This window comes from Paroedura picta, chromosome 8 (genome assembly GCF_049243985.1).
Source record: "Paroedura picta isolate Pp20150507F chromosome 8, Ppicta_v3.0, whole genome shotgun sequence".
Lineage (NCBI taxonomy): Eukaryota > Metazoa > Chordata > Lepidosauria > Squamata > Gekkonidae > Paroedura > Paroedura picta.
In genome coordinates, this window is record NC_135376.1 from 58089380 (window position 1) to 58102285 (window position 12906).

At 37.5% G+C, this 12906-nt stretch overlaps 1 protein-coding gene across 11 annotated transcripts in view; it reads right to left on the reverse strand.

Moving 5' to 3' along the window:
* FGFR2 (fibroblast growth factor receptor 2) overlaps nucleotides 1–12906 on the reverse strand; it is a 182375-nt gene that overhangs the window by 21527 nt on the left and 147942 nt on the right. For 8 of the 11 annotated variants that reach the window (XM_077349948.1, XM_077349950.1, XM_077349956.1 and 5 more), the window contains 2 exons: nucleotides 10955–11158; nucleotides 3517–3667 (listed from right to left, as the gene is read on the reverse strand). In XM_077349948.1, the coding sequence (XP_077206063.1) occupies nucleotides 3517–3667; nucleotides 10955–11158 (355 nt within the window). Of the gene's footprint in view, nucleotides 1–3516; nucleotides 3669–10954; nucleotides 11159–12906 lie in introns of all 11 variants that reach the window. The other 3 variants (XM_077349957.1, XM_077349953.1, XM_077349952.1) reach the window with 1 other exon arrangement.

Here is a 12906-nt window from a genome sequence, read left to right on the forward strand (position 1 = left end):
TATGCATGGGAGGGGTGGAATGGCGGCAACTAAAATCCCCGATAACGCACGAAGCCGGCTGCAACCGGGTGCAGATTCGGTGCATGCTGCCGAAAAAGCAGCATTAGCGAAACGCGGAAGAAAGTGCAGCTTCCGGGTGACCGGGACGCAACCAGAAGCGGCGCTGGGGTCGCCACGTGCATAATCGGTTACTCTGGGGTTTGCAGCCATTGCGTCCCATCCCGTGCATAAGCGGTTTGCTTCGCTTCTTCCCCCTCTGCGTTTTCCATGTGACCCGAAATCGATGTTTTGGCAGCCGTGCATAATGGGCCATAATGTGACCAAAGTATGATAGCCTCAGTTTAGTCATTTTAGCTAGAGAGAATTCAGCCTGTGGTATCCATAAAAGTCTCCCCCACATACACCACATTCCAAACGAATCTACTTCCTGTCAGCTTTTTTCCACTGTCCAACTTTCACACCCGTACATAGTAATGCGGAATACTATGGTATGAATCGCCTTGATCTTGGTCACTAGCAACCAGAGTCAACATAATGCAAACTGGGTAACATTTCCTAGTGGTGTGAGGACCTGTAATACTCCCTCTCAATAGAGTCCCATTTGGAGGCCTGAGAATATTCATCTCAAAATACGTCCAGAATAAAGGATATTGTTCCTGCCTGTGCAGCTGGAGATTCTGTTTTCTTGCATATGTTTTGCAGCTGTTGGTTTACTCTCATCATTTTATTCTTTCAGAGAAGAGGGCAAATACTCCTTCTAAAATCTTAAGATTAGGAATTATGGGCCACATATTGGATTAACGACTGAAGCTACTGCCCAGTTCATGCATAAACTGCACTGATGCATCTGCTTTAAGTAGAGTACACAGCATTCTCTTCCAGAGAAAATTAAGCGTCTTTTGGCTAAATGCCAGAATTAGAAATCAAATAGGATAAGTTTAAATAGACCTTTAATTGAAAAAAGCTTTCAGTTTAATCACACTAATGTGAATGTATACATTGGGCAGTAACTTATGTAAAGTGCATGCTACTTTGACAATATACAAAGGCCAAAAAAGGGTTGTATGGTTTATGCTGAGATCATGCTGCATTTTCTCTGAAACTAAAATGGAATTGGCACAGAGCAAACATTTGCATTGGAAAATGGTTAATTTATGTGCTCTTGTGCTTCTAGTATGAGCATAACAATCCTGTCATTGTGTGCCTGCGGCCCCCCAATCTAATAAACTGCTCTTAAATAGCCTTCTTTCATTACAAACCCACTCCACCCACATTTATGCCGAATGCTGTTTTTAAATGTTTAATGCTCTAAGATTTTCCGCATTAATGTTTCCCCTAAGGGAATGGACTGACAGAATTAAGTATACAGACCCCCACTGTTGACTAGAACCTTGCAGGTGGCAAGTGAAATGTATGGCACCACTTGTCATCCACATAATTAAGAATATTTTCATATATGTACATAAAAGGCATTTTTCTTTTTAAAAACAAAAACATCTCAAACAAATGGCTGTGTGTGGGAGGATTATAAAAAAAGAATGTTCTCTAAAATCTTTGCAATGATTTTCGGAAACATACATTCTGAAATAAAAATTAAATCCCCATTTTACTGTATGAATATTATTTTACCCAAAACAAAACCAGCTCTAAGTGAGGATGATGTGCTCCTAAAATGTATAGACAATAAGTGAGCAAACTTGTATGTGAAAGCAACAGCTCCCTTTCTTTTTTCTTGGCCTTCTCCTTAGCTTTTGGTGTTGTATGTTTGTTTTGTTTGTTTTTATTTAATGATCGTATATATCCCTTAGTTTAAATGTTTTTAGTTTTGAAATGTTCTAATGTTTTGACATTTGGCACTATGAGGACCCTACTTTAATGGAAAGGCACAATAACAATGTTTTAAATACAATAAATAAATTGAATAATAAATTATGAAATAGCCATATTTGAAATGTCATATACATTTAATGTTCAAGTTGCCAAAGCATAAAGTTTTATGCATATTACCACAATTCGGAATGTGATTCTCCCTCAGAGCAGTAAGCTTACTGTCAGAGTGTACTTCAGATGTGTATGTGGAAACTTTCTATGCTTCTTTGATAAAGAAGAAGAAGAAGAAGAAGAGTTGGTTCTTATATGCCGCTTTTCCCTACCCGAAGGAGGCTCAAAGCGGCTTACAGTCGCCTTCCCATTCCTCTCCCCACAACAGACACCCTGTGGGGTGGGTGAGGCTGAGAGAGCACCGATATCACTGCCCGGTCAGAACAATTTTATCAGCGCCGTGGCGAGCCCAAGGCCACCCAGCTGGTTGCATGTGGGGGAGCGCAGAATCGAACCCGGCATGCCAGATTAGAAGTCCGCACTCCTAACCACTACACCAAACTGGCTCTGTAGGTAGCTGTAGACTAGGTAGGTAGCTGAAGACTAGTTATACCAGTTGAAACCATATGGTTCAGGGATGTGTATTAAGATGTTCCTGGTATGAAAATATATACCTCATATGTATTTTCCAGATATATTTTGGTTTTTCATATACATCCAGGATTTTTCTGGGATGCCAAAAAAATACAATATATCTGGCTCCAGTATAACTGGATGTGAAAAAATACAGATTTTTTTTTTATGCCTACCCTACCCTAATAGGGTGCTTGCCATTCATAAATCTAAGGCTTATGATAATGCAATATGTTGTTTTGTTACCTAAGACAAAAACATTTTTACCTGGGGTAACCTGCTATATCAGAGATCCCAATAATATTTTTAAAAGCATATAACCTTTACTAGCTACTGAGAATATCAATTTAGTGCATAGTTGATTGAACTGAATTAACATTTTGTCTGCCAGTTTCTGTGCATATAAATCATACAATACTACACAGACTCACTTCAGAGTCTATATAATCTCAGTCAATTTATCTATGTGTTGTTTCACAACTGAAAATAATACAAGATTGTTCTTTTTAATGACTGGCAATGGTTGGTTGAACAATACATGATGATGATGGTCAACATCATACAACTGTCACTCAAAACAGAAAAAATATATAGACCTCCTTAAGCACATTCTTTGATTTTTTACCATTTACATTAGTAAATATGCAAGAATAAAAGAAATCTCTCAGAAAGCATCTGTCTTAGAAATAAGATCAGGAGAGTTCTGCTTTGCAATCTCTGTCTGTGGTTTCTGTTGTTGTATGTGGCTAAAAGGAGAACACTGAAAAGAAGCAAGGGCCACATTAAGAGAAAGAAACAATTGGTGGGAAAAGAAAAGGATATTTAATGGTTGGAGAACCCCTACGCGTGTCCTGTTCAGCTTCGTCAGGGTGAATTTACTTTTAGATGTTGTCTCAATTCCTTTCAGTGCATAGGGGTTATTCAGCCATTAAAGATCCTTTTCCTTTTGCACCATTTGTTTCTTTCTCTTTGTAAGCAGAGAAAACAGCAACTGAAAGTTAACAAGAAGGAACTGAGGTTCTGTTGTTAGTAGAGACATTCAACTCGAATCAATTCACTTACTTATCTCTGGGGAACTCCCATTTTGGATCTTCTGGAAGTTCATACTCAGAAACTCCTGCTAGCATTGGAGCATCAGCATTGGAGGAGAGACGTGTCGTTATCCTCACCAAAGGTGTGTTGGAGTTCATGGAGGAGCTAGAGTCTGCAGACACCTGTTTATTAGAAATCAAGATGCAAAGAGAAGATGTAATTTTGGCTCAGTTATAGTGAACTGGCTATATACAAAAACCAAGCCAGTAAAAAAATGGTCCTGAGCTACTGAAAAGCTAAATTATGCACCGCAGACTAAAGATATGAGATACCTAGAAATTTTGAAGTCATAAAAACAGCACCCATAAGTTAGCTCATGAATGTGTACTATTTGGTACATTTATCGACTTTAAAGGTATAAAGCCCTTACATTTTTCAAGCAAAATTTCAAATACATCCAGTTCTAGAATCAATGAATTGCAATCTGCTTCACCCTATACTACTTAATTACATAGTTCTAAATATCACCAGTAGAAGGCAAGGAGCAGTAGCCCCCCAGAAAGGGGCTAGAAATATCCCGGAATTGCAGTTGATGTCTAAAAGACAGAGATCAGTTCCCCCTGAAAGATGTCAGCTTTGTAGTTAACTCTATGTCATTATACTCTACTGAGGGCCCTCCCATCTTCAAACTCACTGCTAGCCTCCAAAATCTCCAGGGATTTTTCAACAAGTAGTTGGCAAACCTACTTATATAGGCCTCTCGGGAAAATATATATATACACATATAGGTACTTTCTGCAGAGGTACTTTCACACTACACATTTTGAATATTAAAGACAAAGTCACCATATCATTAATTCAAAATAAGAAAGTATTTCAGCACTTTTTTGATGTGTTTCCCCCAATCCCAATGTTTTCCTGCAGATAGGTATAAATTAGGGGTCATGATTTTTTTTATTGCCTTCTTTTGCTAATATTTTTGCTAATTGTATTCTAAATTATGTGGAATTCCCAGCATTAACGCTATAGAATGGTTTGCCTCAGCCCCTGCTAGAGACAAGGGAGGCACAAGGCTTAATTGGATAGCCTAATTATGAAGCAGCCAATAAGGAGGCGTGATTTTACCACTTGTATTATGGCCAAGCCTCACTCCAAGAAGGCTTGTCTGCTGGCTGCTGACCTGTTCACCCTCTCTTTAGTATCACAAGACAATCCAGTCACCTTTGGAGCCAAGCAAGAATTGTGGAGCTTTCCTTTGATTAGATGTTATGGGGGACCCCTTTTTTGCCATCTTTCTGATGTCATAGTAGAGGTGGTTAAATAAGCCTGACCTTTGGACTGATTAGTCCATAACTAGTTTGGCAAGAATAAGGCAGGCTGATCTTGTCAGGTAAAGATGACTGGCAAGCATCCTGAGGTATCAGCGGTGATGAAGGTCATGTCTGGAACAGGACATCACTAACTTTGAGGTAGAGTGCAGCTGAGAAGGAATAGATCACCAGCTTTCTAAACCTTGACAGAGCATTAGGGAGAGTGATTGTGGCTGGGGACATTGTGTATAGGAAATGATAAGTAATGCCAGTGGAAGATGCAGGCCAAATAGGGAGGGTCTGCCCAACAATGGCCACCACAGGAAGCCTAGCACAGCAGGGCCATTTAAATATGTTAGCTTATTTAATGATATGATGTACAGCTGCATAATTAATTTATTGAGCCAGTTAAACCAATGCTGTTGTCTTGTGTGTTCTACAGAGCATAAGGTTAAAGGCATCTAGTGGGGAAACTGATTAACTTACTGTCTTTTCATCAGTCTTATACTACTTGTCCTCACATGCTTTGTTGAAAGGTTTCAATCTCTTTTTAAATGTAAGCATAGCTATTCTTTTCTAAGATGACAATTAAGGTCATTATGTGTATCAGTACCTTATATAAAGCTATTCAACATCTATTTAAAGCTATTCAACCAGAATGGTGTTACCATGAGTCTATCATTATAAAGCATTGAAATACTTTTTTGTACCAAGGGGCTATTTCTACAGTATGGTTTTTTAAAAACTTAGCTGGTTTCTAGTCCTGAATGTCAAAGAAGGTAAGATAACACCTCTCTGTTAATAAATAAAATAAACTTCTACTAACCTTCTCAAGAACAATATAAATAGAAAGTTCTCATAGACTACTTGGAAAATAAGAATTTGGTAGGAAAGGAATTCTGTAAGAAAGCAGATACCAACAGCTGGCCTCCAATTTCGATGCCGGGCTTGCAAGAGTTGAGCGCAATCAAACTAATGTATTGTTTACACTCCATGTAAACCACCCTGAACCTCAGGGGAGGGCGATATATAAATATAAAATAATAATAATAATAAATAATGATGAGTTTATAGGGGGGGTTTCCATCTGTCTTTTTTCATCCACATATTGAAATACTTTGTGGCTCATAGTCTATTACTTTGCTAGCAACAAATATGGTAGTTGTCATGATGTACATTTCCTTTATCACTTGACAAGAAGTTTTTGAAGATCATATGAATATCTCCTAGCCCAAACTGAGGCTCAAGCACTATTTATTTAAGGTGTAGCATATGCTTGTGCCATCAGCCACTTCCTCAATTCTAACTTATAATATAGTCCACATGATCCACAGAAGAGAAATAGTTTGTTCTATTGCTGAAATGTCATAAATGAATTTTATGAAGGAAATGGACTTTCCTCAGAGACTCTAGTGGAATCCTCACCTCATCATGAATCATAGAATTGGACGGCATCTCCTGGGTCATCTAGTCCAACTACCTGCACTAAGCAGGACACTCACAACCGTATCAGTCATTGACTGTAACCTGTTAATCCACCCCCAACTTTATTTTCTGGTTAGCTGCAGTGATGTGCCAAAACCAATTAGAATGCAGTTAAAAATGTACAGACATAGAACTACAATAAAGACCAATGAAGCTGTGATTGACCCTGGATAACTACGGAAGAAATAGAGCAGTTACTCCCCATTCTTCATTTTTGGATACCTGCTCCAAAGAGGCCAGGTGCATTCAGAGTAAGAGCAACATTGTTCTTAGCTTTCAAATTTTCCTCAGTCAGTTTCCCAAACAATGGCTCATTGTTGTTGCAAACAAACAAAAAATCTCCAAGATCTTATCTTGTGAGAAAAAGGATAACAGGACACAATAGAGATTGTTGATTTGATTTTGCACTAGAGTTCAAATTTTATTGTTTAAAACCATCTACCTTCCCAGCACCTTGTAAATGTCACCTGGTTTAACTCTACATCAAACCACAAGGAACTAAAAGGTACATTCTATACTTTTTTATTTAATGGAACTGATAAATATACTTGCCTGCCAAGAAAAAAAAATAACCAAAATTTTCAGGAATAAAATATCCCCCCAAAGTGCAACGTATCCCAACAAAAAGCCCTATGCAACTAATCCAGGAACATACATGTTACACCCTGTTTCTTTTTAATTTCTTCAGATTTACAGCATATATATGTGTGTGTGTATACCCTAAATCTTATTGTATAAAAACTAAACAGCTATTTTTTGAAATACAAGAAGCTAAAGTGTCACCTTGACCTTTGAAAATCAAATGATACATTATCACTCTATTTAGTTTACTTGTTTTTTTAAACTAAAGAACAAACATCTTAGAAACTATGAAAAAAGCATATTCTTTTAAGAATTCGTAATTTCCACAAATCAGCAAACCTTGAGTAACATAAGAAAGCACCGCAAAAGTTTCCAGCTAATACCAAAAAGTTAAAGAGTAGATGGTTGGGAGTACTCCTTTATGTGTGTCAAAATGCAAGAAAATGGAACCCCTCCTCAGAAAATCCAGGAAATGGAAAGCTATGCATCAAGTTTTAAGGCAAATGCTTGCTTTGCACATTGTTCTGACTTTTAAAATCGTCTGCACAGTGAACTCTGTGTTATGCAACTGTACAACAAATGATGAAAGTGAGGCCTGTTGTTGGCAAAGGAAAAGACAACTGATGAAAGAGATTTTAACAAACCGACAGTCTGAGATAACCACCCTTTGGAAAATGCTGAGTTTATGATGATCCATGGTCTGACTACTGACAGATGTACTGTATACCGACAGCATTTTCCCTGTCATCACCACATGATCAGGTCAGCATGCTGCTTTCATTCCAGCCCCAGGCCAATAATCTTTTTATCCAAGTACCAATACACAACTCCCTTTCTTAATGTCCTAGGGCTGAAAAATCTCTTTAGTAGAGGGCAAGACATTCAAATTCCAGACATATATGTATATCTACGCATGTGTGTATATATTCTACGAACATACATTCTGGGCAGTACTCCACATATGCATATTAGATAAGATTAAAGAATATTTACTAATCCAGCCCCTTTGGGATCAAATACCAAAAATCATCTTCTAGGTTCTGTTCTACTCTCTACTTTTCTTCATTATTGAGACTTGGTGCCCTTCTTCATCTGCTCTTCCTGCCTTCTCCTAATGCCTTTGTTCCCATGTCACAGAAAATTCATCTTAATGCTGCAACTGGATGAGTTAGCTCCTCTGGTGTCTTGCAGGTCTTTGGTCTCAGAACTGGCTGCTTACAGGAAACTGGGAATCCTTTCATTCTGAATTCTGAGATCCATAATTTGTACACAAAATAACTGTCTCAAGTTTTTCAAATGAATCTTTGTAAGAATAAGGTTCCAGAGTTTCTTCCAAGGACAGACAATGATTGTGTTTAAGTGTCAATATGTTTCATACTGTGTTACAATGTGATCGTATTGGTAATCACAGAGAAGAATCCTAAGCAGGTCTATTCAGAACCCTGCTCATGTCTTCTCAATGGAATTTAATCCAAGGAAAAATATTCTAATGATGGTACTGTCAGTGGTGAAGGAACATAAAGTCCATTATCATTGCAGCTCACTTCCATGAGATACAACCATTTCTCTCTTTTTCTTCCTGACAAATCACACAGCTTAGATAATGACATTTCACATGCAAAAAGCAAATGAACTGTTGACAGGTGCCAACAATGGAAAAGGCACTCATTTTGCAGCAAATTCTTCTCTCATCCCAAAGATGATGATCAGTCAGCTCTGCACCACAAGCAAAACTCAAGCCCTCCCATGTTCCAAAAGAAAGTCTTACTGGAGTCAGCATCCTACCTTCAGCTGTGGCAGTCTCTGAAGTTCTAAGAAAAGGGGGCAGAGGTGGGGGAAAATCCAAGTAATACTTTACCCATAACGCCAGAGAACCTCCGCAGCTTTGCTGCAAATCACATTTGCAACACCTACAAATTAGCAGGTCATTCCAACAAACCTCCTATTTATAAATGCTCATAGCCCTTTCTTGCTGGATGAAACACTAATTTAGGAGTGATGATTCAAGAATATATCTTATCATGCTAATATGGCCAATGCTTATCTATGATATCTGTTTTTATACATATAAAACTAATACTTGGTTATCAGAGTTCTCTTTACTCAACAAAGTTTCTACTGTTCATAACCAATTATTTTGGGATAGTAAAACTTTTGAGCAGCATTTTAGAAATTACAAAATTCAATTTAAAACTGCTTAGGAATGAAAAATAGTCCAGTATTATTAATGGGAAAGAATCTTGACTTGGTCAAGGTTTTACTTTGCACTTTCCCCCTTTTATTTACTCGGTTCTCTTTTCTGTGTTTAATCCTGCTACAAAGGATTAAAATACACCATTAATAATTCTTAAAATATTTCAAAAGGAAAGACAAATTCATAAACAAAACATCGGCATTTCCAGAAATCATGTGCACACTAGCTGAATATATATAAATGGATTTAATTTTCAAATTTGTTTGCACTTGATACTTATACTCTTGAAGGGACTGTACAAATCAAAGCAGTGCCAATAATGAAAGAATCTCCAAGTCTTGTGCAGCAACAATCAAATAATAGTTCTAAATTAAACCCTTCTATCCCTCATTCATAAATTTTGAAATAGTAAATGTGAAAATTTTAGTGATTTGCTTATTTAAAACATTTATTTGCTGCCCTTCCACCCAAACAAGGTCCAGAAGGTGACAAACGACAAGGCATTAAAACATGTAAAACATTTAAAGAATTTACCGTGATTCCAACCAAAACCCAAGGCAGCAAATAACTTTGTTTTATTCATCTTTTCATTAGTCATCTTTCCACAACATGGTGTAGATGATATGAACATTTAAAGAACTTTAAGGACAGCTTGTGAGAACCTAAGCAGGTTTGGCAAACAATAATTTGTAAGAGGGCTTTCATTATTTAATCAACTAGTTTGCAGACCATGAATACTTTCCAACATATTTTCAATGACATATTATAGTTTGATGCTTTCTCCTTCCCTCCATACACATGCACACTACACAACTGGCAACTCGGAAGCCTCCCTTCTTTCCAGACTGCCTTTGAACCATTCTACTAAAATACTTCTGCCTACACTACTACTATCAAAGACTGAAACATTCACTATCATTTCTCTATTCAAAGTACAATAGTGGTGTTGAACAAAAGGCATGTCCTTTTTTAAAATCAGTGTGAGAGTAATAGAAAACGTGATTCCTGACATATAAAACACTACAATATATTCTACAATCAACATTTAGCGTTGTTGATACTATATGAGAATACACAAAGCTGCAGGACCACAGTACTTGAATTCATTCATACACACACACACACACATACATATATATATGTGTGTGTGTGTGTTCTTCAATATATATATAGCAATTCTTCTTCAGATTCAGATATATGTTGTGCCAGAGAAATCTCTGCATAAGACTCCTGAAAAAAGATCTGCATAAAGTTGCAGAGAAAACACACAAGGAAATAAAAACCCACTTTCCCTATAGCACATATTGCTGCGAGTAGATGTTTTAGCAAACAAGATTACTCTTATTCAGGTGAAGAATTTGGGCCCCTCCCTCCACGCCTATGCCTGTGGCACCAATTAATCCCTGTTCTTTGTAGCTCACATGAAGGCACCTGCAAATACGCTGTGCTGCCTATTTTCTTTTCTTAGCCTTCCCGAAGACTACTATCAATCATACTAGAAATTTAAGATCTCTCCCTCACGTGACAATTTCAGCAGTTTCTGCTTTGTCAGTGTTTATTTGAGTTACTGGCTCATTGGTTTCAGACCTCAGAATAAATTTCAAAAATCCCCTCAATTCCTTCATATGTACATTAAGTCGAACCCCTTTGTTCTACACTTGTTCACTGGATGAAAAGGATACCTCTGAGCTAGTACAGAAAGCTTCACCTTCAGCACTGAGACAATAGAGTTCTTCTGGGCCCAAAACTCTGGGCTCTCAAGTTACTACGGTGTGTTTTCTTTTTAAAGGCAAATCTGGCCTCCCTTTTTATCAAACTTTGGTTTTCTACTAGAGGATCTGCTGGCTTGTCTTTCACAGGATGGGTAATAAGTTTTTTTCAACTCTTTATCTACTTTCTGTTACCTGTCTGCGCAGAGGAATACGCTTAGTCAGCTTGTGCACAGCTGGCTGGCTGCTGAAGTCTGGCTTCTTTGTGGTGGTCCTCATTCGGCACAGGATGACTGTCGCCACCATGCAGACAATCAGGAAGACCCCTACACAGTAGATGGCTATTTCAACGTAGTCTGGGGAGGTTGGATATGGCCTGTCTTCTACAGGAGCTAGAGTGCAAGTTTGAAGGAGGAACAATCATGCCAGAGAATTAGAATACAGCAAAAAGAGCATTTGCACAGCATGTCAAACAACATGGCACCACATCAGACTAAAGAAAACTTTAAACAAACCACATGAGATACAGAATGCTGAAGATTTCCACAGCATGGAAATGGTTACAATGAGCCCTGAGGAGGTAAAGGGACCATTTCCAAACCACTGCAATTCAACCTTTTTTCATGAATTGGCTTAAATTGACTGTTCTCTTATTGTGCCTTTCTCAGTTCTCCAACACAAAAATCAGTGCACTGTTAATAGCAGATTCTATTTAAACTTTAAAATTAAAGGCTACACATTGAGATTAGGCTTGTGATCACATTCTTTTCTTGCTCTATTTTTCTTTTAAAGAACTTTCTTGAGACAGGAAAATAGGCAATAATTCACACCAGATGAATCAATATTTGTCCAAATCACCCAATCTTTAGCCTGTAGCAAATGACAGGTTTAGTAAAATAATTTTTCAAGAGCATTGTATTTAACTCTGTGAACCACCTGAACACACAATGAAAGGCAAACAAGCACGGAAATGAAAAGCAAAGTTTATAGGATACCAAAGCTTAACAAAGTTCAGGCATGAACTAGCATGGCTTAGGCATCCAAATAATTCTTTATAGTAAGAATTTTATTCTAACAGTACTATTTTACAAGTATTCACATTTACTTAGGCCAAAGCTAAAATATTATTAGATGCTAAACTTTCATTAAAGGGCAACAGGAACAGTTTAACTATTTATATCTTCATTCATTTGAAAACTGTACACTGTGCATAGTTTACCATGATGCTTTCGGCTTCACCTCACTATTTTTTGAAACTACATGGTTAAGAATCACCTGAAGTTCAGATGTCTTAGAAAGCATGATACAATTCAGTTTCTGGGCCACTACAGCATTAAAGCTTCCTTTTGCATAATGGCCAAACTCCTCTTGTCAAAATATGTTTAGCTTCCCTTGGAATTCTTCAAGTGTTATGCTGGAAGTTCCAAATTTCAGTCTGGCCAAAGCATTCCTTGAGGAATCCATCTAATCTCACTGAAATTACTTTTTCTCAAAATGTATCAGATATTTTTGCCTGAGCAGGAGACTCCTGTTTTGCCTCAAATTTGCCCTAAAACTTCATCATGAAGTGGTTAGGCCTTTACTGTCATGAGGCAACATTTCAAAAGTGTTACCTTCAAAGTGCACAAATAATTTCACAGTAAGAAAAAAGCATGTGTGCGAGCAAAGAAAATGGTTAATTCCTTTCCTATGCCTAAAAGCATATACTCTGCTCCCTGGATTATTAACTATGGGTCCCAAAAAGATGTTCTGTTGTTCAGATGGATACAACATTTTACTCCTGAAACAGGAGAAGTGACTTCAGGGCAGAGAGAATGCTGCATCAGTCTTTCGCATGAGACTACACAGAATCACAGGAAGGAGGTAACTGGAATATTATAATGTCATAAAACCATGGCTTGTTCCTTCCATCATGGTAAAAACCATGTTAAATGAGAATCCCTCTTCTGAGAAGTGCTACTAAATAATGGCACTGCCATATTAATTAGTGTTAAACAAATAGATGCAAGCTATTATGACTGTATATAACCATTATGACATTGGTTTTTTTTATTTTTTCAGCATTATAGTGCTATTGTGATACAAATCACTGTAAAATTTAATATTATGTCCTCAACAGTCCAATCCCACAAATGACTAC